Here is a 27787-nt window from a genome sequence, read left to right as displayed (position 1 = left end):
TGCCGTGTGAAGTTTGTTGTTCTCCCCCTCCCTATGCAGTATGGGTTTCCTCCAGGTTCTCCTGTTAGTTCCCAAAGCTAAAAACAAATGTAGAATGCAACTGGGTTCGACCAAACATCCCAATGCTGAAAAATTACCTCAATTGGGATAACACGCTGCAGAAAACATCGCTCACTACTGTAAAAACCTGGCATGACCCTCGTGAAAAAGTCTTGACTCAGGCCTTCCTGCGTATACGAGTGTCAAGCAAGATGCACGGTACGTGGCTGATGTTGTTCAGTGACCAGGACACAGGGTTTCAAACCAAACTGCGGTTTATTAGGACATTTATTTGAGGTGGCTGGCAAAGCAAAACATGTTTTACAGTGTACCACCATTGACAAGAACAACTCCCATTAAGAAAAATAGGCCCCTCAGGAGAACACAGCCCCCTCTTAGAACACAACAATCTGAGCACTCGCACACGTTACACAAGCATCGCGCCGCAGCCACGCACCACGTGTCGTTTTGCTCCAGCCCTGATCATGCTGGTTGCTCTGGATCGGCACAGTCTCATCTTGGTCACCGTGCATCTCCTCAGCTCGACTGCCTCTTGCTGCCTGACCCAGGCCCCATGACTGAAGTATTCCCCAACCTTCAGCACCAAATGCTCTAAGCTACTTGGCACAATACTTGTCTAATCGTCTTCTGATCCAGTCAATTCCACTTCTATATTTATAGCAGATGGCCCCATATCTTAAATCAAAGGTGTTGTAAAATAAAAGTTGACCCACTGCTCCTTGGAACAGCAGCAGCACCACCTGCATTGATTTGACCGCAGCGACCTCTGCACTGCAGAGGCAAACCTCCATGTGTGTGGGATTTCCCCCAGACAAAGCTGTTATTTTTATTCTTCATATCATATGGCTGGAGGTGTTAACGGTGAAAAGTTGGCGCAGTCGTGCCTCATAGCAAGGGGGTCCTCTGGGTTAAATTACCAACTTGGGCACATTTATGTATGGAGTCATTTTTTTATTAACAAACGTGTTTGTACTTGCATTGCACTAAGTAGTACAAGTCTCAGCACTTAATGGTTTTTATTTAGATTTTAAATTTGTTTTACCTTTTGCATCTTACCGTTTATCTAAAATTTCATTGATAAATCAGACTTGTCTTGGTTTTTGATCGCCACGTTTATCAAAAACTAATATAAATTGCGCATGCCTTACCTTATCTGGGTATCAAAATGTTATTTTGGGCCATATTTGAGAGGCTCGACTCTTTCAAAACGGAAATGAAAGCCAGTGTTTGAGCGTAGAACTATTTGAGGGATAGGCTGAGGCAGGGGCCAGGCTGGCGGGGAGGCCGAATGGATGCGGAATCGTGATAGGATCATCGCCACGGTGACGCGCAACTCGTTGAGGGCAAAGTTCTGGCCAATGCAGTTTCTGCAGACAAAGGAGTCAGGAGCAATGATCACTCAATATACAGTACAACATAAACAATGCGGCCTTTAGTGCAATTGTGAACGATAAGGCATGTACCGACAGTGAAAGGCCATTACACTGACAAACGTGTGTTGAGTACATCTCTCTTAAAGTGGTGCATTGCTTAGTTGCCTGTGCTGTAAACGGCATGTCAGAAAACAGATGTGTTATGATTAAAACAAATCAGAATAGCAAATAAACCAACAGTGCAATACTTGTGAAGTGACAAGTCTTGTGACTAACATTTGGCACTTTTCAACCCTTCCCAGCTCAGGTTGACTGAATGCACGAGCTCTCTCCGTCTGTGTGTAGCATTGGGTCATGATAATCTAATTTAAGTGAATTATTTGTTTCAAGTTGTTTAGCTTGTCGGGACTTGGCATATAGAAACTACAGATTGTATTTCCCCTTGCATGTCTTAACCATGCTGCGATAATTCCACAAATTTGGTGGAACGATGATCATGTGCTCACTGATTCTCACTCATTGTTCAGTCACCTCTTTGTTGCTATTTAACGATGACAATCACTGTCATATCTGAACGTCACACTTTGATGCCTCTGCCCATATCAAGCACTCATTCTGGCTGATTAACTCTTCCCTCTCAGCTGTATTGTGTTCATCCACTCCATTGTAGGACAACTCTTCTTTTCCTGCTTCTTTCCTGGCATCGCTCGACTTTGGAACCGTCTCCCATCTCTTTTTTTCCAAGTTGCTATCATCACCTATCCTTTGCTTCGGCTGATTTGCATCAACGGGATCAAACTCACTTTTGCCATGGTTCCTGTAACCTTGCTCCCAGAATCAAGTTGTTTATTTGGGTTTCATAAATCAAGTTGTATAATACAGATCGCCCAGGGGTGCAACTATGGGGGGGTATGCAGCGTTATGCGACGCATTGGGGCCCAGTCAGCCACAAGGGGGACCCGAATAAAGAGATAAACAAGTACAAACATGTTAAGTAAAATTATAAAGATAATAAAAAAATACCTGTGGTCTACCATGGACCCAAGCCCAATTAACGCATCTGGCTATCATATCGATGGAGAAGCATCAAGTTGCACGATCCACCCCCTTTGAGGAAATCATACACCGACGAGGCCGGCATGAAAGCAAGACGCATAACAACTTCAATATTTTTTCATAAATACTGTCACTGTGAGACCGTCTTTCTCAAAACCCAATACACGGTGCAACTAAAATTATTTATATAGTTATAGCCTACATATTGTATACGGAGTTAAAAAAAATTCGTAGCTATTCCAGTAAAAGTGAGTCGGGAGACAGGAGGGGGGCCCACAGTGGTTATCTTGCCATAGCCACCCCGTTGAAATAGGCGTTTGCTCCCCCTGGTGGTGCGGCAGTGTGGTGACACTCGTGCCTCAGCAAGAGGGCCTGGTTTCGATTCCTGACGTGGGCGCCTCTGAGGCGTTTGTTCTCCCCTTGTTCTGCGTGGGTTTCCTTCGAGTTCTCAAATCCCCCCCCTCCCTCCACAATAGCAGAAAAAACATACAATCTAATATGTATTGGTCAAACGTCCCAAGCCTAAAAATTGCCTGCAAATTACTTTCTTCAGATTACACAGCAACATTGCCTCATCATGCAGAAAACCTGGCAGGACTGTCCAGAAAAAGTATCTTGAGACTCAGGAATTCCTGGGTAAACGAGCGGAATAATAATCTGGGAGCCTAGCATAAATATTCCTTGTGGGCCACTTTGTATAAGAGGCATTTAGGCCCGTGCCCAGCATCTGTGTAATAGAGATGCATGTTCGTGTAAACCTGTGAAGCCCGCGTGTCTACGCGTGACTAACCGTGGTCCAGCAGAGAATGGAATAAAGGCGTACGGATGTCTGTGTGCGGAATTCTCCTGAGAAAACCGCAGCGGATCAAAAACCTACAGAAGCATCCACGCACATTACACACACTTGCATGTGAGCACAAACACAACTCATCTGCTGATAGGTAAGTTCGATGTGATATAAGTGAGTACTGCTGCTGAGCCCCATCTTTTCGTGTGTCAACATTGTGCAAAGATAAGCGTGTTGACTTTACGGCCTCGAATTACGAATTGCACCAAACATGAGGGTTTTCCAATATGAGAAGAGATTTAAAATATTTCAAAACTGTCGGCATGATCTTAGCACAACCTGAATCGTGATTGGAAACTACATATGGTATTTCAATAGGCACATACAAATGTTTGTATATAATTCACAACACAGAGGGGCACTGCCATACATACCTCAGGATCCTTCCAGAATTCCTCATTTCTATGGATGCAGAAGATGCTGACGCCGACCCGCATCCCTGCGTCGCGCACACACACATCACCTCGCTATGCATCGCCACGACGAGACACGGCATCGCTCATCGCAAGACATCGGCTGCGGACTTCGCGAACCGGGACCGAATCCTGCTCACGGTCAGCACCAGTGACGATTATTTGACTCGGCATTAAATGAGTACCTTGTGCGGTTGTCAACATCGCCACTGGAGAGATAGAGGCGACCGGGCGTGGTGCTGGCTAGCCACCCCCTGGTGTGCCAGTGCCGGCTTTCATTCGGTGCTCGCTAACAGCACTTGCTCCTATAGTCGGTGCAGGCTACATGGGGATTCTTTGTCTAGGGAGATGGCAGTGCAACGATAAGGTGATATATAGAATTATATGGCTGCTTAATCCAAGGCACTTTACAAGATGATAGTGGTTCAAATAAAGAGTGGGGTTCTTAAAAGTGGTGGTGTAGTTATGGTGACAGGACAGCTGAGAGTGGTTAAGGAAGTTAGTGGTAGTCGTAGGGGTTCACCTGGTCGTAGCTGGGAGGCAGGGAGTAGCAATCGGATAGGCTAGGGAGGGTTTTAAAGGAAGAACGGAAGCAGGTTAGAGTGAAGATGATTGCTGTGTGCTGCAGTGGGAGTTTTTTTTTCTTTTCCCAGTGAAGGTGAGCAAGAAGGGAAAAGGGACAAGAGAGTGAGACTGGGAGCAGGGCAGGCGTGAACAGAGAGGGACAGTAGACACTGGGAGTGTAGAAGACGCGATGGGTCACGGTCAGACATAAGAGAAGCAAGGTGCGAAAGAAGTTCAACGTACACACAAGAACATGTGGGGCAAGACCACGGAGGGATTTAGAGACTAGACCAGGGGTCGGCAACCTGCGGCTCCGGAGCCGCATGCGGCTCTTTTGAACCTTGACCGCGGCTCCGGGGCGGATGCTAGCGAGGGGAGGAGGCGCACTGTGACACCTGCTCTGGCGTTGCCGCTGCTGACAGGTAGCCGCTCCGCTCCACACTGCCCGCCCGGTGACAGGCAATAACGTTGCCGTTGCTAGGTAACGCAAAACATGGCTGCCTCCATCAGCTCCGCTCCTCATGGACAGAATCATTCGCATTCTCTACTGACGAGACTGGTTTACCAGTATGCTTAATATGTGGTGAGAAATTTGCAAACAACAAAAAGTCGAATATTGCAAGACATTTCCAGAATAAACACACAGCCTTTGCTGAAAAATATCCAGATGGAGATGAGAGACGAAAAGCCATTGCAGAACTTATGAGGAAGGTTAATATGAGCAAAAATAATTTCAAGAAGTGGGTGAAGACTGAAAATTCCACAACATATGCTAGTTTTGTGGCCGCTCAGGAAATAGTCAAGCACGGGAAGCCTTCACAGATGGAGAGTATATAAAAGAAGCATTCATTAATATTTCGGAACATCTATACATGGACTTCAAAAACAAGAATGAAATTGTGCAGAAAATCAAAGACATGCCTCTCTCTGCGAAGACTGTCAAAGACAGAACCCTAAAAATGGCAGAAAACATTAGCAAACAGCAAATTCAAGACATTAATTCAGCTGTGGCGTACTCCATCGCCTGTGATGAGTCCAAAGATAAAGGTGATATTGAACAAATAGCGCTGTTCTGCCGATATGTGAACTCTTTTGGGCCACAGGAAGAACTGATTGAGCTGATACCACTAAAAGACCAAACAAGGGGTGAGGATATCTGTAAGGCTGTCCTGGACTTTTTAAGTGCTAAAAAAATAAACACCAACCACCTGGTCTCAGTGGCTACTGATGGGGCACCGAGCATGAGAGGAGCACAGAAGGGCTTTGTGGCTCTACTGCAGAAGGCGCTGGGTAGAACGCTGCTGTCATTTCATTGCATCCTGCACCAAGAGGCATTGTGTGCTCAAACATTTCCCCCGGAATGCACAAAAGTGATGGATGTGGTCATTCAGATTGTTAATAAGATAATGGCAAAGGGTTTAAACCACCGCCAGTTCCGTTTGCTATTGGATGAGGTGGAAAGCATATATTCTGACCTCCTGCTCCACAACAAGGTCCGGTGGCTGTCCAGAGGCGAGGTGCTAAAACGCTTTGTCACATGTTTGGAAGAAGTAAAAACCTTCCTGGGCAGCAAAGAGCTCACCTTTGCTCAGCTGGAACAGCCAGAGTGGCTGGAAAAATTAGATTTTATGGTAGACATGACAGCACATCTAAACACGCTAAATACAACCCTTCAGGGGAAAGGAGGCACAGCCCTGCACATGCTGGAGGAGGTTTTGGCATTCGAGCGCAAGTTGACAGTGTTTGTCAAAGATTTACAGAGAGGTACACTGTCTCACTTTCCCTCTTTGAGAGAGTTCAAACAAAGTCATGATACGATAAATTTGGAATATTTCAAGTCTGCAATCACCACAATGCAAAGTTTGTTTGGGAAACGATTCTGTGAGTTCAGAAAGGAAAAAACGACATTATCCTTCCCTGTCACTCCCCTGGCGATCGATCCATCCCTATTGAATATGACTGCATTTGCAGGTGTAAGTCAACCTGATCTTGAGATGGAACTGGCCGATATAGCCGACAAAGATATATGGGTGTCCAAGTTCAAATGCTTGACCGCTACTCTTGAGGATGTTGCCCGTCAGAAGGCCATTCTGGCTCAGAATCATAAATGGAGTGATATTGAAAACCTTCCCAAACAGGACAAACTTGTATTCGAAACATGGAATGCCATCCCCAACACTTATATAAACATGAAAAAGTATGCATTTGGAGTCCTGTCGATCTTTGGCTCCACATATGTATGTGAGCAGGTCTTCTCCAACATGAACTATATTAAAAACAAACATCGATCACGCCTCACAGATGACAGCTTGCAAGCCTGTGTGAAAATGAAGGTGACGTCTTACAGCCCTGATGAGCAGACACTGTGCACTGAGGTTCAGGAGCAAAAATCCCATTAACCAGGTAATTTAGCTATTAATTTGCAAAAATATATTTTACATTGTTAAGTGAAAAAGTACTTTTTTTTATTCAGATTGACAGCTGACTGCACGATCCTGTATATAGCAATAAGGTAAGAAACAATATATGCATTTTTGTTTTAAATGTCACAATGGTTTTGCGGCTCCCAGTTTATTTTTTCCTTCGGAAACGGGTCCAAGTGGCTCTTTATGTCTTAAAGGTTGCAGACCCCTGGACTAGACCAAGGATTGGCAACAAAAATAACAAGAGCCATTTATTTTTCCAATTCGGTAAAAACTCACAATTTGAAAAGTAGCGATGCAATGTGAATACGAGACGGTGGTCCTTAATAAATCACGTCACATGGTTTATTAAATCACGTCACTTGGTTTATTACACCGACCGCATGCATGACCGCATGCTCCGGTCGGCTCCGGTCGGCTCCGGAGCACGCGGCTCCGGAGCTGACCCCTGGACTCGACTCCCAAAAGTATTCGATAAAAAGTAATAGGCCTCAGCCACAAAATTCATCAACCTAAAAAATGCACTGAATGAACAAATCCTTCTGTTGGAGTGCAGTCTGTGAGTACAGATGCTCACAGCGGTGCAATGTCACTGCAAGTCGGAGATCTATATCAATTCACGAAATGTCCAAAGGTACGTATGGAATGCAGTGGAAACGCAGTTTCAAGTATATTTTGTTGAATCAGGCGCGAAGGCAAGCGACAAGGACAGAGACCGATATGCAAGGGTGACCTGGGTCATCACAATGACAAGAGCAATAGCAATCAGAGCTAAAACAACCAAACATATCTAAACGACACCTAATTGCATAATAAGGCAAGGATAACTCTCTGGGTCTTTCGGTAAAGTCACATAGATAGCAAAATTATGATACAAATCACGACGTTTTGATCGCAACACAAGCAATCGTCCTCAGGTGAAAAATATAGCAAGAGATTGCTTGTGTTGTGATCGAAACGTCGTGATTTTTTATTATAATTTTTCTATCTATGTGACTTTACCGAAAGACCCACAGAGTATGAATTCCTGCAGTCATGAAAGCTTTAAGGCAAGGATACACATGCCAATACAACACATGTAACACAGCATGTACAACATCCGAGTGTTCCGCTTGTTTACCCAGGCAAGCCGTACAGAATATATTTTTTTCACGAGTGTCGTACCAATATTTTCGCTGCTGTATGTAATCCCAACTAAGTGATTTGCAGGTACATTTTCAGCATTGGGGATATTTGCCCAATACCAGCTACATTGTGTACGTTTTATTAGCTATGGGAGAAAACCGGAGAACTTACGGTAGAATCCTGTGCAGAACAGGGGGCGAACGTACAAAAACTCCAAACAGAAAGGCACCCAAGTCAGGAATCGGACCCAGGCACCCTCTTACTGTGAGGCACGAGTGGTAACTTCTGCGCCGCCGCCCTGCCACCCACGAAGGCGCGCGACCTACCGGCTGGGAGAACGTGTCCGTGTGGCAGCTTGAGCGGCTGCGTGAGCTTGCGGCCGATGCCCGGCACCGGCGGGTAGAGACGGAGAGACTCCTTAATGACCATGGTGGTGTAGGGCAGGTTCGACATGTCGTCCCTGTGTGGATGCGCGAGAATCGACAGACACACCAAAGAAAACGTTGCTGGAAAACAGGTATGCAGGCTGACGAACAAAGCATGCACGTTGTATTTAATGCGCAAGGTTTTCGAAAGACTCTTCCCCTTCGCCCTCCCCATCCTCCTCTCCCTCCTCTTCCCCATCCTCTTGCCCATCCCCATTCTTCTCCTCCCCATCCTCTTTACCATCCCCATTCTTCCCCCTCTCCATTCCCCCCCCCCCCCCCCCCACTTCGCCTCACCACTCTGGCTGCGAGCGCCCGGCCAGCACGCGGGCTGCCTCGTTGCGGCACACCTCCTGGTGGTGCGGGTTGCTCGCTAGCGCGTGCAGGACCCAGGAGAGGCCGCTCGCCGTCGTGTCGTGGCCTTCAAACATGAAGGTGTCGACCTCCGCGCGAATCTCTTCGTCCGATAGGCTCTGCCCATCTGCGTCCTGGTAAGGGTTGGGACAAAGGCAGGGCAGCACAAATATTGGTACAGATGACGTCGTCTTCAACGAATTGGGGCACACTCACCTTGTCGTCACACTTCATTGCCTATTGATCCCTGTGCACAGTTTACTTTCACCCGCCATGAACACCTGGTGGACACGTTTAAAGATTCCTGCGCTAAATTCTTTAAGGAAAAAAAAACACATCACAATGCTAAAATGACCTTCAAATTACTCAAATCGGAATACGCATTGCAACATTGACCCCCTACTGGCAGGGAAAACTTGGCGGGACCTTCCTGAAAACGAGTCTTGAGACTCGCTGGGTGAACATGTATCAAAGGAATAAAACAGAACATGGGCAGAATGAGGGCAAATGCATGGGCAGGGTGTGTCTTGTGCGATCCCAACGTTGTGCTCACACGGGCACTCAGCAAAATGTCGAGGAAATCCAGGTTCCGTTTCTGCTGCGTCTTGTGCTGCTGAGCTTCCAACTTCAGCGTCTCTCTCCTCCGTCTGATCACCTCCTCTGAATATGCGTGGCACGTGACACGTGTGATACAACACACACTTGTGACACAACAAAGACAAAAATCCCCCGTATAGCCTCAGACTGTTGGGGCAAGTGTTATTCGTGAACACCCATAAAGACCGGCACTGGGGCACATGAGCGGTGGGTAGCCAGCACCACGCCCGGCCGCCGTTGTCTCCCTAGTGGCTCCCCATGTGACACAAAATACACACACATACAAGTCCTGTACACGCGATGCAGGCTGTAGGTCAGTTTAGAGGCATCACGGCTACCTTTTAGTTATCCTGAGATGTTCCAGAAATTATTCTCGGAGTCACTTCAAACGTGCTGAATGGAAATGACCATGGCAATCATGCGATTGATAACGCCCCAAAACACACGCCCCACGTGTGTCCTTGTGCTTGTCATTATGTGATATTTACGATGTGTACGACGTGTGTGTGCCCACGAGGGGATATTGACGCGTTTACCTGTGTGCTTATGTGCATGTGCTTTGGCTTTTTGAAAGCGCCATCCATCTGGGGTGAGGTAATATACCCACTTGTTATGCAACGCAAAATTTCGGAAGCGACGGTCAACCAAATCCGTCAATTCGTACACAGCTCGCACGTACGAATTGCCCCTGCAACGACAAACAACGACAGCATTTCGTGAGAAGAGGAATGATCATTAAACGCGGTCTGCATTATGTAGCCACTGCATTAAAGAGCAGAAACAGACATTAATGCATGCCTTACGTCACTCATGGATTCTGACCGATTCAGCATTAAACCGTGTTTAACTTTCAGCTGGGGATGGGGACTACAATCTAGGACAGTGGTTCTTAACCTTTACTGCAGCCTTGGTTCTCAATCGTTAAAACATGTATTCTGTTAATACACACATAGGTTTGATGAAACAAACTAGTTGTACACAGTGCCCTGCTTAATTTCTGTTTCGATTATATGCCTGAGGAAACCCATGAAAAACAGGGGAAGAACTTACAAACTCCACACAGAAAGGTGCTCCAGTCGGGAATACAACCCAGGTAACCTTCTTACTGTGAGGCCTGCACCACCACCCTGCTGCCCAGAATACTGCTGCAGAAAATTCCTTTACCATGCACCTCCAACTCAAAAGAGTCGGCGCTAGGTCCGTAGAACAGGGTGGGCTACTCGAGAAGCGCGAGGCTTGTGTAGGCCCGTGAAGGGGGTTGGGGCTATTTGGAGACAAATACGTAAATCCGATTGGGCTGGGGATTGCTAAATATGGACGATGATGACCAGTGCCGGATTAAGCTAGTGCGGGGCCTGTAGCATATGTTAGAAAGAGCCCCTAAATAAAAAAAAAACATAAATATTAAAACACATACACTTTTACCTTGCATAATAAAGTAATTGTATTTTTTCATTTGCTATACAGCCGGATAATACGATAAATCGCTAACCTTAAACACCCAGTCGTTTATAAAAGTTGAAGGCGGTATAGTATTATAGTAATAGAGCAAGTACAGAATCACTGAACCGGAATTGATATCTTGAAAGCATTTAGCGCAGGGCCCTTGAAAGTGCCGGGCCCGTAGCGTATATAGCTACTTTTGCTACTGTGATAATCTGGCACTAATGCTGACTGGCGGCAGGACACGCATCACCCAGGGGGTGTTGCTGGGTGATTATCTCAGCTGCTGCTGTGCACAGCGACATGAGAAGCCAAGCAGGGGGGAGGAAGGCAATCAAGCTGTGGACGTGTTGTCGTTCTTCTTCCTATCGCTGCTTCTACCGCTGCTAGTGGTGGTGGTGATAATGATGATGCTCAGGAGCAGGATGGAGATGCTGTCGTGAGCCTGAGTTATTGGTAAAATGTGCACAACGAACCGTCGTCCAAATTTACATTCAGAGTGACGTCGTATTTGTACTACCGTGCAAGACTCACGTTTCTGTTTGGCAATTGCCTTCATAGCTGAACGCACATTTGAGGATGCTGTCAAGCATGAGCAGGGAAATGTCACCATAAACCTCTAAAGTCGGTTGCTTCTCTGAAAGTCTCTCCCATTTATCCTGAAAACGAGAATAATGTTTTAATCGTATGCATGGTGAGTGCATGCCGGACATATCGAGTGGTTTTACACAACATCGATTGAATTTGAGTAAATACAATAAGTTTAATAGCACGATGTTCTCCTGAAAGTAGAAATTCAGCGTGGTTAGAATAGTATATCATTGCCTCACTGTAGTTTATTCGAGAACTGCTCTTTCACATTTCTACTGGACCATTATTGCCGATATTTCTGCTCTAACACTGGTGGTGAGACAAGGCCATAAAGGAGGCCTTCTCTAGTGTAGGCCAATCTGTTTCAAAGACATGACAACATTATTATCAAAGCACGTTTGTTTGCATGTTTTACCACGAGCATGTGTGGTTAATAGAAACTTGACTCCTTGCAATAGGTGTCTATTTGGTGTTTGAACACTTGTAGGGATGGGTAAAGCCTTTTAATTTACATTATTAAGTAGCCTCAGCTGGTACTTGGGCTTCAGTTGTTGGAAATGTAAAATACCCGAAACTTTGTATAACACGATCTACTCATCCAGGAGCACAACTTCGTAACTTCGATTGTTTTCAACAACAATCCCTAAACCGACCTGTTGCCTCTCATCTTTGTGTCCACTACAAATGTGTGTTCACCTCTAACGCACCCCTCTTGTTCCACACAGTCACGTTAAACATGTCAACGCAACATCCAGCATGCTCACCTGCTTGGCAGGTTCCCTTGCCCTATCCCCTTTTTAAATCCTTTATATTAAGTTCACTTGCTTGCTTGCTTGCGTGCTTGCGTGCTTGCTTGCTTGCTTAGGACCGTGCAAATCTTTCGATCGTTTTTTAACCCACTTCCCGTGATCCAATCGAGCTGACATTTTACATACAGACTCCTTGTGCGTGACAATTAATTTTCGTGAAAAATTTTTTTCCAAAATTTTACACTTTTTTGGAATTTTTTTTTTATATTTAATTACCAATTGCTTAATGGTGGCAGGCAATCATCTGACCCATAGGTTGCAGCCATCTCTAGCCAGAGGACGAGAGGACTCTAGCCGCCCCGATGCCACGCATATAAAGGATTTATAGTGAAAAACTTTGTTTTTACGGGTTAATTTTTTGGACCCTACTTCCAAGCATATCCCGTTTGAGTACCAATGGTATGATATGGTTTGCTCAGCTGGGGAGACTGGGTGTGACAGCCCACTTTTGACAGCCACTGATGCGCCTGAGTGGGCTGCTGCACGGACTTCGTTAATCTGGACAATGTCTGAGCTGGCATGGTTTGCGGCTGATGACAAGACGCGATCACTCTCCACCGTCTACTTGGACCTCCTCTGCCTTTGCTCGCTGTACCATGGTCCACCCTAAATCGCATCCGCACAAACCATAGCAGATGCGGATACCTGATGCAAAAATGTAAAATAAAAAACTCTCCAGTAGTCTGCGACTGTGGTAATCTAGAACAGACCATACAAAGTGTAACGACGCAATGCCCGATCCACAAATATGAAGGAGACATCACGGCGATGCACTCCGCTGTTCCTGACGCGATTATCTAGTTTGACCATCTTAATGTAAAATTGTAGTTGTTGCTTCTGCATCTACATCAGCCGTACGAAAGAAGATAAGTTCTACCAGATGTGGGCCCCCACAATTTCAGACCATGGCCCCTTGAGAAATCACTTCTGGCCAACTCCCGCTTGTAACGATTCATAGTTGTGTTTTTGGGTTAGGGCACTACGTAATTATCTGACCCAGTTTGTGCCGTTAAGAATCCTCCACCACCCGACACAGCCAAACAATTTGTCACGTGTACAATTACTATTCCTTAAACTGACTGGTAAGTCAAAGAACAATTATCACAGGCATATTTAGCGGTTTTAGTTGACGTTTCATTTGAAACGGCACCAAGCATGAGGACGGGTTAGTGGAGACATTGTTAACTTCATTATGAAAATTGGAAAGTTAACTTTACTCACCAGCATTGATGCAGTGCTTTGACCAATGATGGCAATGTATGGTTTGAGGATTTCATAGTGAAACCCAGGAGTCAGAAGTCGCCGGTTTCTAAACCACTTGGGTCCAGATAGCACAAGCAAGCCATTCCCTGAAAGAGAAACATTGCACATCGCCTTGAGTAATTCTTAAAGAAATATCCTCCCTGCATGAAGCCGTTGAGCAGACCAATGTCATCTACATAGCTCAGAGCAATAGGACAGCAGTCACAGCACTGATTTCCAGTGATAGCATGGAGATGATCATCAGGCATGATAAATCCATGACTGGATGAAAGGTCTCAACAAGCCATTGCCATATCTCACTAAATCAATCCATGTGGCACCTTCAGATCAGCGCATATGAATGCTCCATCTACTTGGAGGATGAACTCTGGACAAGTTGCATTCCTTCGATGCCACTCCCATCATTATTCCTGTCAGCCATCATCCTTCTGGCCGTGACGTGTCCTGCACAAGCCTAGATATTTTCCTTCGCATGCGTATTCTTCAATCTGTGCGTTCTTTGTGTCAATACAATTCCACGCATGCATCTCTCCACACGTCTTTGAAAACGTATCAGTTTTTTTTATTATTTGTTAAATACCATGTTTCTGATCCGTATGCCATAGCAAAATAAAAATTGATTGATATAGTGGAGATTGATATTTTTAAACCCTACTACACAGGAAAGCCACTCTTCACTGCCCATAACACATTTTATTGACCACGAAGGGTTGGAATTAACCTTGAATCAGAATCTGAACTTGCAAACCTCGAAATGTAGATCAGGCACTCTAACCGAAGCACCACAACAAAACAGCCCGGCAGACTGGACTATCAGTCACGCAACTTTCGAAGCTATCCCACAGCTCACAAACTTCAACCTGGACGTATAATTTACACGTACCTGCCATACGCTAGAAGAATGAGATCAACAAAAAGTCCATCCATTTAGACATTAGTATTCGTGCTGCGACATGTGTTTACACAGGAAAGCCTCAATGAGCATCAAGACTCTTATTTCACGAGGGTCCTGCCAGATTATTTATTTTTGCAGTAGGATGCGATGTTGCTACCGGCAAACCCAATTGAATAATTTGCAGGTACAATTTTTAGCACTGGAATGTTTGGCTAATGCAAGTTACGTTGCGTGGTTTTTTTATAACATGGAGGAAACTCATGCAGAACAGGGGGAGAACATACAAAATTTACACAGAAAAGAACCCGGGTCCGGAATCGAACCCGGGATCCTCCTTGAGGTGAGGCACAAGCATTACTTTGTGTCAACCTGCCCCTCTGCTCCGTGGCCATCTAGCCGATCCGGCGCGTGACGAGACGAGAAACTCGCTTTGCTGTGTGGGTCGTGGTTCCCCTCAGGGTATGAAACAACAATCTCACGTTTGTGCACATTTTGCAAATTCTCCACTTACCAATCCATGGGATAAGGAATTCATATGCCACATCGTCTTTTGGTTCTGCAATTGACACCATGGGTAATATGAACAAAGCAAGAGTTTTTTTTTACAAGTTTAACAATTAATGACAAAAAACGAGTAACTATTTGTTAAATTAAATCTTAAGAAAGTAATAAAGAGTGGTTTCAGGTAAATGCATTTCAATGTTAACACCAATACGGCGTCTCAAGTTGTCTTGCCTGGGCCACGTGTTCCTTCCTCGGGCTCGTGGCTGTGTAATTCCAAGTATTACATAAAACACGCACGAGCAGTGGGGAATGCGCAGCACTAGAATGTGTTCCGTAGTATGTAATACATGCAAACGGAATGTTAAATACTGTATCATGTATATTAAATGCACTGGAATACAATCTGTAGTATATGGTTATTACATGCATCAAAATTAATTACATAGTAGACCAGTGGTAGAGCGAGCAATCAACATCACCCCTCTAGCTGGGGTCGCTAAAATTAGAGTACCACTTTGTGGGGAAATCAACAGTGGGTTATGCTACGTCTAGACTAGCCCCCGTCATAGGATTGTGAATGTCATCCACTGGCTCATGTCTGTAAACGTTGCTCGTTTGAGAAGGAAATAACTTTGACTCTGAATGTGCGTTGAACGCGATACGGTTCATGTCTGTCCATATGAGCATCTTTTTCAAATCGCTAACACCGTGAACAGTACACGGGGGGGGAGGCCAGTCTGGCTTGACGCGTGGTACATGACTGGAGCAGTGCACCTACTTTGTTCTCGTGTGTACTTCTAGATCTGCTTCAAGCATATCAGAGATGCGCGTTTGGTCTCAATTGTCTGTTGGTGCAGTGTTGTAATTACCGCTGGATGTGAGCACTGCTCGAGCGTAGTCCGGATGCGTCATGGACAGGAAGCCTAATGTCGGCCCGAACCACAGCGGTGTGGCAAATGAATACTCCTTGGAGAACTTAAGCTCAATCTGCAGCGCCCTTTCATCGTTGGGGAACTACAAACATTACCCGAACATAAACACTCATCAGCATGTATAGCACGGTGTCAATCATGAAGACGTCTCGCCGCGCCAGAACATACGACATGAAGCTCCAGACATTTCATGCCTGAACAAATCACAAAACGCACAATCAGAACAGCTTCAAGCACATTTATAAATACGCAACAGACAGTTATCACGAGCACCCAAGGTTGCAGACTTGATTTCTTGCAAAAGGTTTATATTTGGTGTTTGAACATCTTAACACCTTCTGGTTTATTGCCAGAAAGGGTAAAACCTATTCTTATTTTTCATACTTTGACATTGACAAAAAGGTACCACGATATAGCTCATCATATGTAAGAAACTTGAGGTTAATGTATAAATTAAGCATTGAGCTAATTTTGGTTACTCTCTGAGTTACTATTAACTGCAACAATGAGTGGTTGGTACACACAATGCTGAGCAGATAATAACATGCATCTGTTATAATGTGTCTGTTACGGTTGTGGTTACAATGTGCCTGTTATGATTGTGGTAATAATTGGTCTGTTATGGTTGTGGTTATGTGGTTGAGATTGTCGTCACCCTGGTTGTGGTCATATTGTGGCTACAGTTGTGGTCGTAAAATAGTTGTGAAGCTGTTGCTCATTTATAGAAGTGGTGTTAATGATATTAACATTATTGTGATGCCATGTTGTCATTGATGTTGTTGATGTCATTATTGTTGATGATAATTTAATATTTTAAAAAAACCTAATTAGTTTAGTACAGCGTCGTTCATGCAAATTGTATCTTACAACCGCTGGGGATCAACAGATGAGCTGAAGGCTGGCAGGCGATGAACCGGCACCAACAATTGCTCGGCAGTTCGTTATGTACAGGGACTCTACTTACGAACACTCGACTTACGAACTTTCAGGGATACGAACAATCGTGTACGTACGTTCAGTTGCCTGTTCGGACCGAGAGTCGCGTAATAGATGGCGGTGGTGGCATCTACGTCTGCAGAACGTGAATGTAGATGCCACTAAAGAATCAGTGGCATCTACAGGAGATTATGTAACTTTTAAAGCCATTCTCCGTGTTTGGAATCGACAGCAGTAAAGTTGGATTTACGAACAAATCGACTGACGAACAGACATCTGGAACCTAACTCATTCGTAAGTAGAGGAGTCCATGTATGCAGCATCTGGACAATGCCCCCACATGCAAGGAAGCAACAACCTGTCCCATACAGAAGGGACATAATATATTCCTCCACTTTACTATACTGCATTCTGCTGGCAAGCTAAGGTATAGCAATTTTGATGCACATGGGCAAGAGAGTTTTATAGCGTTCGTCATTTGTCTGATCTACCAACTCTCGCCCCTGCAGTTCTGGATCGCAGGCGTGCGGGACCACCGCCAGGCTGTTGTTATTGATATGTAAATCGGTGTTGGTGTTGATCTGCTACTTTATTGTTTACGGTGTTGCTATGTCAATATATTGTTGCTGTTGATGGTGAGATTGCAGGTAGGCGAACGGGTGTCATTGGGAAACGAATGGCAAGGAAGCCAGATCGCTTGCAACTCACTGAAGGTATATCCCGCGCAAATGCACGTGCAAAGCTAGTTTGCTGTTATAAAAATACGTCGTTACACAAAGTAGGATTTTTCCTGGAGCTCCGTTTATTGAAACTTCGTATAATTAATAACTTATGACATTAGTACTATTGTAATAAAGGACTCGGACACTTCTCTCTGACTCCGTGTCCTTTATTTGGGTTCTTCGTAATTACCCGCACGGCACTCTCTTAGAGATACTCTGCTTGCAGCCCCCGGCTGCTATCACTATTGTAGCCTCCTTCCTCTCCTTGCAGACTCGCTGCTAACTCCGTGTGCAGACTCCCGCTGCCAACTCCGTATGCAGACCCCCGCTGCCAACTCCGTGTGCAGACTCCCGCTGCCAACTCCGTATGCAGACCCCCGCTGCCAACACCGTGTGCAGACTCCCGCTGCCAACTCCGTGTGCAGACCCCCGCTGCCGCCTGCAGCCTCCTCGCCGCTCCGGGTCGGTCACCGTTGGCCGACGGTGCCGAACCTCGTTCCCCGCATACGTGGCGATCTCGCCACTCTCCCGCTCTCGCCCTACGTGGCCTACCTCGTTCTTAGTCTCCTCTCACTCCCCCTCCTCTTCCGGTTTCTCTCCCTATAGACCTGACCCCTCTCCCCCACGTGACCTAACTCCTCCCCTCATGATGTCACCTACGGGAGGTCGTTCACGCCCGCATTACATCACCCTCCCCCGTAGAGAAAATCCAGCCGACCTCGGCTGAACAACAACCTAACAAGTAATGCGAGCGTAAAAGACCAATGCGTTAAAGGACACGAAGCATACAACAACAATATAACAAGAACACAACACAAGTTAACGAAATGTGAGGGATTTCGAGCGAGTACGGGTAGCCGGACCGTCCCGGACGGTCGGCGGCCCTCCCGCCGAGCGGGAGCGTGGCAGGGTTTAAAGGGCGACAGGAGCAAGTTCGTCCGTCGCCATTGGAGGCCTGCCACCGTCCCGGTCCCGTTCAGAGGCGTCCCGTAATCTCGTCCGTGGCGGGGCAGGAAAGGCTGCCGGTCCCGGAGATTCCGCGGCCCCGGTCGGCACCCCGCGAGCGGAGCGTCCTCCCTCCTGCGGCGTCACGGCCGGCTTGTCTGTAAGGGGTACGACAGGCGCTTTTGCAAGGTCAGCAGGCCCAGGCAGGGGCGAGTCGGCAGCAACAGACCCCGGCAAGGCAACCTCAGGAGATGACGCATCAGGTCGCGGGGCAATGTACGGCTTCAACCGAGATGTATGTACGAACCAGCGCCGCGAACCAACCCGAACACGCGCCGACTGTGGGTTGGGAACCGCGATGAGGCGGACCGGTCCTTGCCATGGTTTATGTAATTTAGGAGAGGTACCTGGCCGCACCTGTGGGCAATGAAGCCAGGCCAGGTCCCCCGTTTTCCAGGGGCACTCCCCCTTTGAACGTCGAGCACACCGCTCGTTCCGGGCCTGCGCTTTGGCCGTAGCCATGCGGGCTCCTTCCCTCGCCTCAGTGACCCGGCGAACGTTGTCCTGAATATAATCAGGAAGAGGTTTAACAGGTCCCCTCGCTCCGGTTCCCAACTGCTCATTGATTGGCGGCACGTTTTCACGGCCGTACATAAGAAAGAACGGCGAATATCCAGTAGCCGCGTGCGGCGTCATGCGATACGCCGAAAGCACCCCAGGGATATGCAAATCCCAATCGGATTGTTTTTCACTGACCGTATGACACAGCATGGCGGACAGGGTCCGATTTAACTGTTCCACCATACCATCCGTTTGTGGGTGATAGGGGGATGTCCGTATCTTTTTAGTTCCAAGAGCCGCACACACCTCCCCCAACAATTTAGACGAAAAATTCCGGCCTTGGTCTGTAAGGAGCCTCTCCGGCGCCCCCTTGTCCATAACATACCCAAATAGAAATGCGTCTGTGATAGACGCCGCTGACTGGTCCGGCAAAGGCCAGGCCATCGGCCAGCGGGAGAGGTATTCCACCCCCACTAGCAAATACTTATTTCCCCTAGCGGATGGCGGAAAGGGTCCCAAAATATCTAACGCCACCAATTCATTAACCCGAGATACCTGAATAGATTGTATCGGCGGCACATATGGATGTTTAGGTGGCTTCCGGCGGGCACAATCGGGACACGCGCGAACGTGACCGACGACATCTGTCGACATGCCGTGCCAATAATAGTCTCGCTGCAGCGTCAATAGGGTCTTCTGCACCCCCAGATGTAAAAGTGTGTCACAATGCAGAGTCCTAATCAATTCGTACCGCAATGATGCCGGTACAACCAGACGCCAGCGTTCCTGTATCCCTTCCCTCCACATCAGCAACCCATCTCGGAGAGCGGATTCCGGCGCACCACCCGCGCCGAGTCCCCTACTCGCCTTTTCCGATCGCTTTCGTAACGTTACCAAGGAATCATCCAACATTTGCTCCCGAATCCACACAGACCTCGGGAGACGCAAAATCCCATCAGCCGGTCCCCCATCAACCGGTCCCGGCTTAAGCGGAGCTTCAGGCACATCAACCGCCAGCGCGACAGGCTGAGGGGGGTGCTGAATCGGTCCACACCTATGCGTCCCTGACGCACACGCGCAAGGGGATCGCTGCGGCAACCTGGAAAGCGCGTCCGCATTAGCGTGACGCACACCCTTCCGATGTTGAATTTGGAAGGAAAATTCTTGCAGCGTGTCCAGCCACCTTGCCAATTGGCCGGACGGCTGGTCCATCTTAAGAGCATACTGCAAGGCCGCATGGTCCGTGCGGACAATAAACGACCGACCGTACAGATACGGTCGAAATTGGCGGAGAAAAAAAACAATAGCCAAAAGTTCCCTGCGAGTGACGCAATAGCGGGTTTCCGCAGGAGACAAAACCCGACTACCATACGCCACTACGCGTTCAACTCCACCCTTTGACTGAGACAACACCGCCCCAATGCCAGTGTCACTCGCATCCGTATCCAGAATGAAGGGATGTTCAAAATCCGGATAATCCAACGTCGGTGCCGTAGCCAATAGATCACGCAGGCTTCGAAACGCCGCCTCCTCCGGCGGTCCCCAAACAAATTTGTGTCCTTTCCCCGTAAGGAGATGCAAAGGCCTCGCAATCGTAGCAAAATTTGGAACAAACCTCCGATAATAAGAGGCGAACCCCAAAAACCGGCGCACATCACCCACCGTGGCCGGGGTTGGCCAATCACGGACACACGCAGTTTTCTCCGGATCTGTGGCCACCCCGTCCGCACTAACAATATGCCCCAAGTATCGAACGGAGTGTTGCAGTAGGTGACATTTTTTTGGCTTGAATTTCAAATTAGCAGAACGCATCCTGGTGAATACAGCCTCCAACCGCAGTAAATGCTCATCAAATGTGCGGCTGAAGACGATAATATCGTCTAAATATATCAAACATGTCTCCCACTGCAACCCCGTTAATATCAACTCCATCAACCTCTGAAAAGTGGCAGGGGCCGCATTCAACCCCATCGGAAGACAGTTAAATTGGAATAACCCCTGCGGCGTACGGAAAGCAGTCTTTTCTCTCGAGGGCTCGTCAAGGGGGAGCTGCCAGAAGCCCGAAGAGAGATCTAGCGTTGAAAAGAACTTGGCCCCCGACAAGGCGTCGAGAGAATCGTCCATACGCGGCAGGGGGTACGCATCTGCTACCGACACTTTATTCAACTTACGAAAATCGACACAAAATCGCAATTTGCCATCCTTCTTTTTAACCAACACAACAGGCGCGCCCCATGGGCTGTTAGACGGAGATATTATGTCCGCGTTCAACATGTCATCCACTGCCCCTCGAACATGCTCTCGCTCAGCCGGACTCATCCGACGCGAGTTTAAGCGAATAGGGGCAGCGTCCCCTGTGTCGATATGATGATAAAGCAGCGAGGTGCGTCCCAAGTCCAAATCATCGGAGCTAAACACATCCGAATAACTCGATAATAATTTACGAATCGCACAACGTTGTTCGCCGGAAAGGGCTGAATTCTCCCCACACAACTCAGCAATCCAACGATCATCCACCGCTCCATCGTGTGAAACACCCCCAACCAGCCCCCCGCTGGACAGATCACTGTGAGCCGTAAACGCCGTAGTGGCATGTGCCACAACGGTACCAGCCGGAACACACACGCTTTCGGTACTCGCGTTAAGCACCTGCAAAAACGGCCGCTGATCTGGCCGGACAATAGTTTGCGCCCCCACCAGCGCCGATCTGCCCGTAATAGCGGCGGACGGCGACAGCAAAACCCCAAAAGCTCCCTGCTGACCAGGCACCGGCTTCCGATATCGTAAGGGAATGAGCATCTGTGAGCCAGGTGGAATATCAACAGAAACTTCCGATAACGCCTGCACCTAAGCGACAGGAGCAGGTCGCCCCCAGGCGGACGGTAAAAATGCCATTTTACGGCCCCCCGGCAATTCAATGCAGTTTTCATTGATTCGAATTAGAATGGGCATTTTAGCGAGAAAATCAGTACCAAACAGGCAAGGAACCGCAAGGGACCTCGAAATTAACACAATTCCCGAGGCCGACACACCCCTGATAGATATGTTAGCGTCCACCTGCCCCACGATGCCCATGCTACCCCCGTTCACAGCGACGCAAGAAGCGTAAGCTGGACTCACGGCCCCTGGTGGGATGTTCAAAAGGTGGAATATCACGTCCGAAATGATGGTCGCGGACGCACCAGAATCCACCAAAATACGTACGTCCACCCCCTGGATCGACCCGGGTACAGTGGACGAACCGGTAGCGGCCGCGACAACCCGCCGAGCCAACTTGCGCCACTGCGTTACCGAGCGACAAGGCGCAAATAATGGCCTCCCGTATTTAACAACATCCGCCTCGCACGACAACGGCGATGAGTGAGGTGTCAAGCCTTGCCGGGTGTCTGGTGCGCACCGACTTGCCTGTGCTGTAGAATCTTTCTTGGGAGCGTCCGCTGTCGAGGCCTCCTGCTGGGGCGGACCCGGAACGCGGGCCCAGCAGTCCCTGGCATAATGGCCCCGACGGCCGCAGCGGAAGCACTCGATGTCGCTGCGGCGCGCAGCGGGCACCCCGTCCCGACGCGGCCGTATCGGCGGCGCAGCCCGCGGCCCCGGCCCACCCCGGGCCGGCCACGGAGCGGAGGCGGCTGACAGCTCCTGCTGGCTGCTCCCATCCGGCACGTACACGGCCTTTTTAGGGTCCCACCCTAAGGCACCCCCCTCGACGACAGGACCACCTGTCCACGCCGTAACTTGTTTCCAGCGGCGGAGGTTAAACTGGGCGTCCAGACACTTCGCCGCAGCCCGGGACGTGAGTTTTTCATGACCGCACACCGGCATAGGAATGCCGAGATCCCGGGACAACTCCAACATCTTCCCCAGGATGAGAGGTTCCAGCAGGTCAGGCTCCGTCTCCGGGTAAGCGGCCATAGCTAGCTCCAACACCGCGCCCCTATACGCAACCGGTGACTCCTCGGGTGCGCGTTGTCGTTGCACAAACCGGCGATGGGCATCATTCGGCGGCTCGTACGCGTCCGCCATTTCGTCGAACACCCCTCGCAGAGTCTTCTTCTTCGCGGCATTTATAGAGCGAAAAAAACGAACGGACTCATCATCGAGAAGGGTCGGAAGAACCTCCAGTGCCTCGGCGTCCGTCCACCTCGCTGAGCGTACTGCTGCCAGAAATCTACAGGCGAACGCACTCCAATCGCCCCCGATGGAGAATTCCCTGACAGTTGTTAAGTGGCGACTGCGACTCCTTGGCTTGCTCCCTCCGGCCGCTGGCTCCTCCGGTGGCAAATTTAACATGGCGTCGCAGCGCGGTGTCGACAAGATGGCGGCTGGCAATCGTGGAGGTCCCAAAATGGCGGCTTCCCACTTTTCGTCGTGCGCCACGCCCAAGATGGCGTCGTCGTGCCGCGTGGCCGATGGCGGCGACATCGAAGACAACCCGGACTCCTGCGGACCACCAACATCTCCATCCGACGCCGCCCTCGGCGTGACAAGCTCACACAACTGCGTAATGACATTCTTGAGAGTTACAAGTTGCTCCGCCATCTGGCTCCATCTCGAATCCGCGTCCTTCGGAGCAGACGGGTCCGCCGACACGACGACATCTTGGACCCCCGGACCCGCACTCATCCCAGCACGGATCTCTTCTTCTGCCAGAGTCAGGCCGACTTCAGGAGGAAGATCTTCGTCGTCGGAAGATGAAGCCGATGCCGGAGACGGAATATTCTTTTTTCTGAGTTGTTTCGCCATGCCGTTTCACTTCTGACTCCAGTGTAATAAAGGACTCGGACACTTCTCTCTGACTCCGTGTCCTCTATTTGGGTTCTTCGTAATTACCCGCACGGCACTCTCTTAGAGATACTCTGCTTGCAGCCCCCGGCTGCTATCACTATTGTAGCCTCCTTCCTCTCCTTGCAGACTCGCTGCTAACTCCGTGTGCAGACTCCCGCTGCCAACTCCGTATGCAGACCCCCGCTGCCAACTCCGTGTGCAGACTCCCGCTGCCAACTCCGTATGCAGACCCCCGCTGCCAACACCGTGTGCAGACTCCCGCTGCCAACTCCGTGTGCAGACCCCCGCTGCCGCCTGCAGCCTCCTCGCCGCTCCGGGTCGGTCACCGTTGGCCGACGGTGCCGAACCTCGTTCCCCGCATACGTGGCGATCTCGCCACTCTCCCGCTCTCGCCCTACGTGGCCTACCTCGTTCTTAGTCTCCTCTCACTCCCCCTCCTCTTCCGGTTTCTCTCCCTATAGACCTGACCCCTCTCCCCCACGTGACCTAACTCCTCCCCTCATGACGTCACCTACGGGAGGTCGTTCACGCCCGCATTACACTATGATGATGCGCTCCCTGCCTTCGTAACTTACTATTTCATCAGATAAAGCCTTCATAAGTTACCTTTCATATTGTAAATACCATTTCTATTCAAAATAATAATACATTTTATACTGTCCAGTTTTATAATTAAAACTGACGTAAATGAAATAAACATCGCGATGCGCAACCTTCAATAATCAATATATTATAATTGTGTTATTTATATAGCAGTGTAGACGGACACATTTATTATTTATTTCTCTGTACATATTTGCTTTGTTACTTTATTTTGTTGTAGCGTTCTGATTAAAGCAATGGTTATAAATCCAAAGTTCGTTATACCGAAGCTTCGTTTATCGAATATACGCATATCGAGGTGTTGCTGTATATTGCTGCGCTCAGCGACAGTAGCAGCAGCGTATCGCTAAGTCGATCAGTCGCTTATTAAGCTTCGTAAGCTCAGGAAGCGTCACCGAGTCTCAAGGCTCTGGTTCAGGAGGGTCCTGACAAGTGTTCACAGTCGGGGGTTGCTGCTGCTGCTGGGTGTGTAATCCTGATCGAGCGATTTTCAAGTACATTTTTCACCATTTAAATGTTTGGCATATATAACAGGACCCTGCGGGGTGGGCTGGTAGGAATAATACTTAGTACCGGTACAGAGATATCGACCAGGTATAGAGGAGTTAAAGAAAAAATTACTGTATTCTAGTGCAACGTTAATTAAAAGTGTTTGTTTTGACAAGAAACGCTGTGAGATTTAAAGACTCGTAGTCTTTCATTTCCAACACCACCCTCAACACCACCCCTCCCACGGATGGACGGACGGACGGACACATTAATCTATTGGTGGTCTGGTCCACTTCGTTCCTACCAGTATCAGTTACAACCTCGAGGAACCACATGCAGAACAGCGGGAGAACATTGCAAACTTCACAGAGAAAAGCACCCGAGTCAGGCATCGAGACCCAGGCACCCTTTGCTTGTAAAGCACGCGTCTCACCACACCGTGCCACGCCCGATACACATTCCCACGTTACGTAAAGGGAACGTGGCGAAACGAGTTTCCTTCACTCGCGTGGCGGGCGGGACGCGCCAACTCACGCAGTGCGCGTTCCCGTAGAGCCAGTGGCGGCCGGGTCCCGGGAACGCGGCGAGCGCCCTCGCGTGCGCGCGCGCCTCGCGGAGCGCGCGCCACGCGCGCAGGGCGCAGACGCAGCAGAAGAGCGCCGCGGCGCCCAGCAGCAGAGTCCACGCGTCCATGTCCCGTCTGCACGCGGACACAGGCCGCACGGTCCCGTGTACACACACCGCCCCCTGCACCGCGCTTTAAACAACTCCCCCTGCACTGTATATTAAACAGCGTTCCCTGCACAGCGCATTCACAGCGCCCCCTGCACACGACGCTTTAAACAGCGCCCCTGCAACTGCACAATAAACAGCCCCCCTACACTGCACATTAAACAGCTCACAACCACACCAAAACACCAACATGCCGATGCACACATCTCCGTCACGAATGGACAATTAAAGACAAGTCACAGGATTGTGGCTATGCCACCCAAACTATGGACCATAAAGTAAACCAATGTAGCCTGTGCTCCTTCAGCGGACATGGATGAGCAAAGCTAGACGAACTCGATCCTCAAATCATCTTGCCGTGACGAGCAGACTCCGACATTCGCATCCAACTCCTAAACTTACTGCCGCCTTCTACAAGTGTTGTGTGGTAGAAAGGACGCTGAAGCTGGTCGTGTAGGGGCTGACGCCAAACGTTAACTAATCTCCCCAGGGGAAGGGTACTGGGAGTTCTCTACACCCTACCAGGCTATCAGGCTCTTCCCACAGCACTGACCGAGGGTTCAGCCAACTCGGCCAGCCGGGTAAAGCAGCCCCCTTTAGCCTGGCTCTCAACCCTCTATCCCGGAGCCCCCTACTTCCTAACGCTCACTCCTCTGACTCCCGGCGAAGACCCCGTCTACGTCACGGGTCTTCCCTCAAATACCCCGGGGGGCATGACGTCACTTTACCTTGACGGCATTCCCCCCGAGGCGAGTGTGCCCTGACGTCGGTACTCCACTCCTCAACACAAGCATGCGATGGCGGTGAGCATACGAGCTCGCTCACCCGCTGCCTCTCAGCCTTGGTCTCTTCCCCCGCGTCTCAGCCGCTGCGGTGCCCGCTCCCTCTGAGCCCGGACTCTGCACCGAAGCACGTCACTGCGACGGCGCACAAGCACCGTGCAATTTATATCACGCCACCACCCTGTGCCCATAAAGACCTCTGCACAATCACACCGAGCGCGCCATCATCATGAACACTCACTTGGCGCACACTCTGTATATAAACCAGTCCCTCCAGAAAAACGCGATTATGCGATCGCAAGATTCCACGCAAAATCAGCCAAAGTCCGCATATTTATGCGGGGGGCGCGTTTTTTCAAATACGCCGCACTTTCGCCGCATAAATTGCAGATTTCCGCGCGCAAAATATGCGGGCTTGCATGATTTCATAATCCCCACATTTTCGTTGCAAAAAGTCACATATATCTTAGCAGAAAGTTGAAAAATGTTGCGTTTACTTCACACAAGCGCAGCCATTTCCCCTGTTGCCATGGGAACGTTATGAAGTGTTAGAGGCTACGTAGGTAGTTTTATTCAGGAGTTTATGCAACTTTACAGTTGTAAGATTGCACTTTTTTGTTAGTAGTATGTAAATTTACATTACTGTAAGACTGTACTGTTACTGTATTGCTTACGTTACTGTGCACTGAAAACACTTATTTTAACAGAAGATGTCTGTTTTGTATAGCTACCTCTGTAAAACAGGAAGCACACATTTTATTTTTTAATATTTTATTTATTCATTTTTACAGAAGTTGTAGCATATTCATTTTGTAAAGCTACAGAACTTGTTCGACTCAATGTTTTGTAAGTTTGAGCCATCTGTTTGTTAAGGTCTGAAATAAAACAAGATGAGAACTTAAATATTCCCAGCACTTTCTGTGATGTAGTATGCTTGCTTATCATAGGAAGTAATAAGAAATGACTCTTTACATTAAAGTAGTAGCCTAGTGAATATGGTGTTGGGGGAATCACTTTTTTTTCTCTTTTTCATCAAACCGCAGTTTTTGCAAGTTCCCGCAATTTTTGCAAGTTCCCGCAATTTAATCGCATAAAATTGCATAAATATCCCGCATATTCCATCGCATTTTTTAAGAAAACGTGCCGCATAATCAACGATTTTTGCCCGCAACAATTACCAAAAAACTCCGCGTTTTTTTGGAGGGACTGATAAACACTCAGTGGTCAGTACAGATGAGTGAAGGGTTAACGGTGGTGATGCTCCTACGACACTGCTCGGACAACTGTAGCACAGGTAGGTTGCCCCAGCTGTCCGTTGATGTGAATTGAGAGGTCAAGGATCTGCAGAGCCCGGGATGGGCGCGCCCACGAAAGCGCTCTCCATGCAGCACAGGCGCTGCACCCTCGTGCAGCAACAGCAGCAGATACGCGGGCTGGCTCGTTGAGGGCCATTACCAACTCGCACACCACACACAACTGTCCTCGGGGTACTCGTGAACTTCACACACAGAGCCCAGTGACAGCACGTTTGCCGCTCGTTGCAGAGGTCCGTGTGGCG

General features: G+C 48.6%; 1 protein-coding gene across 3 annotated transcripts; it reads right to left on the bottom strand.

Moving 5' to 3' along the window:
* Nucleotides 1-296: 296 nt before the first annotated feature.
* LOC133351646 (cytochrome P450 4B1-like) lies at nucleotides 297-26393 on the bottom strand. Of its 3 annotated transcripts, none has more exons than XM_061567005.1 (13): nucleotides 26273-26393; nucleotides 25250-25415; nucleotides 15612-15756; nucleotides 14750-14794; nucleotides 13302-13429; nucleotides 11215-11339; nucleotides 9774-9925; nucleotides 9194-9300; nucleotides 8584-8774; nucleotides 8188-8321; nucleotides 3711-3775; nucleotides 3280-3362; nucleotides 297-1427 (listed from the first exon to the last, which is right to left on the bottom strand). In XM_061567005.1, the coding sequence occupies exons 2-13, from the start codon at nucleotides 25406-25408 to the stop codon at nucleotides 1229-1231; spliced, it is 1533 nt and encodes a 510-aa protein (XP_061422989.1). In that variant the 5' UTR covers nucleotides 25409-25415; nucleotides 26273-26393; the 3' UTR covers nucleotides 297-1228. The 3 variants fall into 3 exon arrangements, with proteins under 3 accessions (XP_061422989.1, XP_061422987.1, XP_061422988.1); XM_061567003.1 differs by having other exon boundaries at nucleotides 26176-26320; XM_061567004.1 differs by lacking the exon at nucleotides 26273-26393 and adding an exon at nucleotides 25850-26104.
* Between the last annotated feature and the right edge of the window lie 1394 nt (nucleotides 26394-27787).

The sequence above is a fragment of the Lethenteron reissneri genome, chromosome 38, assembly GCF_015708825.2.
Source record: "Lethenteron reissneri isolate LAM-NWPU_2019-01 chromosome 38, ASM1570882v1, whole genome shotgun sequence".
Classification (NCBI taxonomy): Eukaryota; Metazoa; Chordata; class Hyperoartia; order Petromyzontiformes; family Petromyzontidae; genus Lethenteron; species Lethenteron reissneri.
Note: the sequence above shows the minus strand (reverse complement) of the source record. Positions and strands in the feature narration are given on the sequence as shown.

Coding starts and splice junctions, on each gene's coding strand:
- LOC133351646 (XM_061567003.1), bottom strand. Junction 14,795..15,611: donor AGCAGTGCTCACATCCAGCG/GTAATTACAACA, acceptor TGTCAATTGCAG/AACCAAAAGACGATGTGGCA. Junction 9,926..11,214: donor GGCAATTGCCAAACAGAAAC/GTGAGTCTTGCA, acceptor TTGTCGTTGCAG/GGGCAATTCGTACGTGCGAG.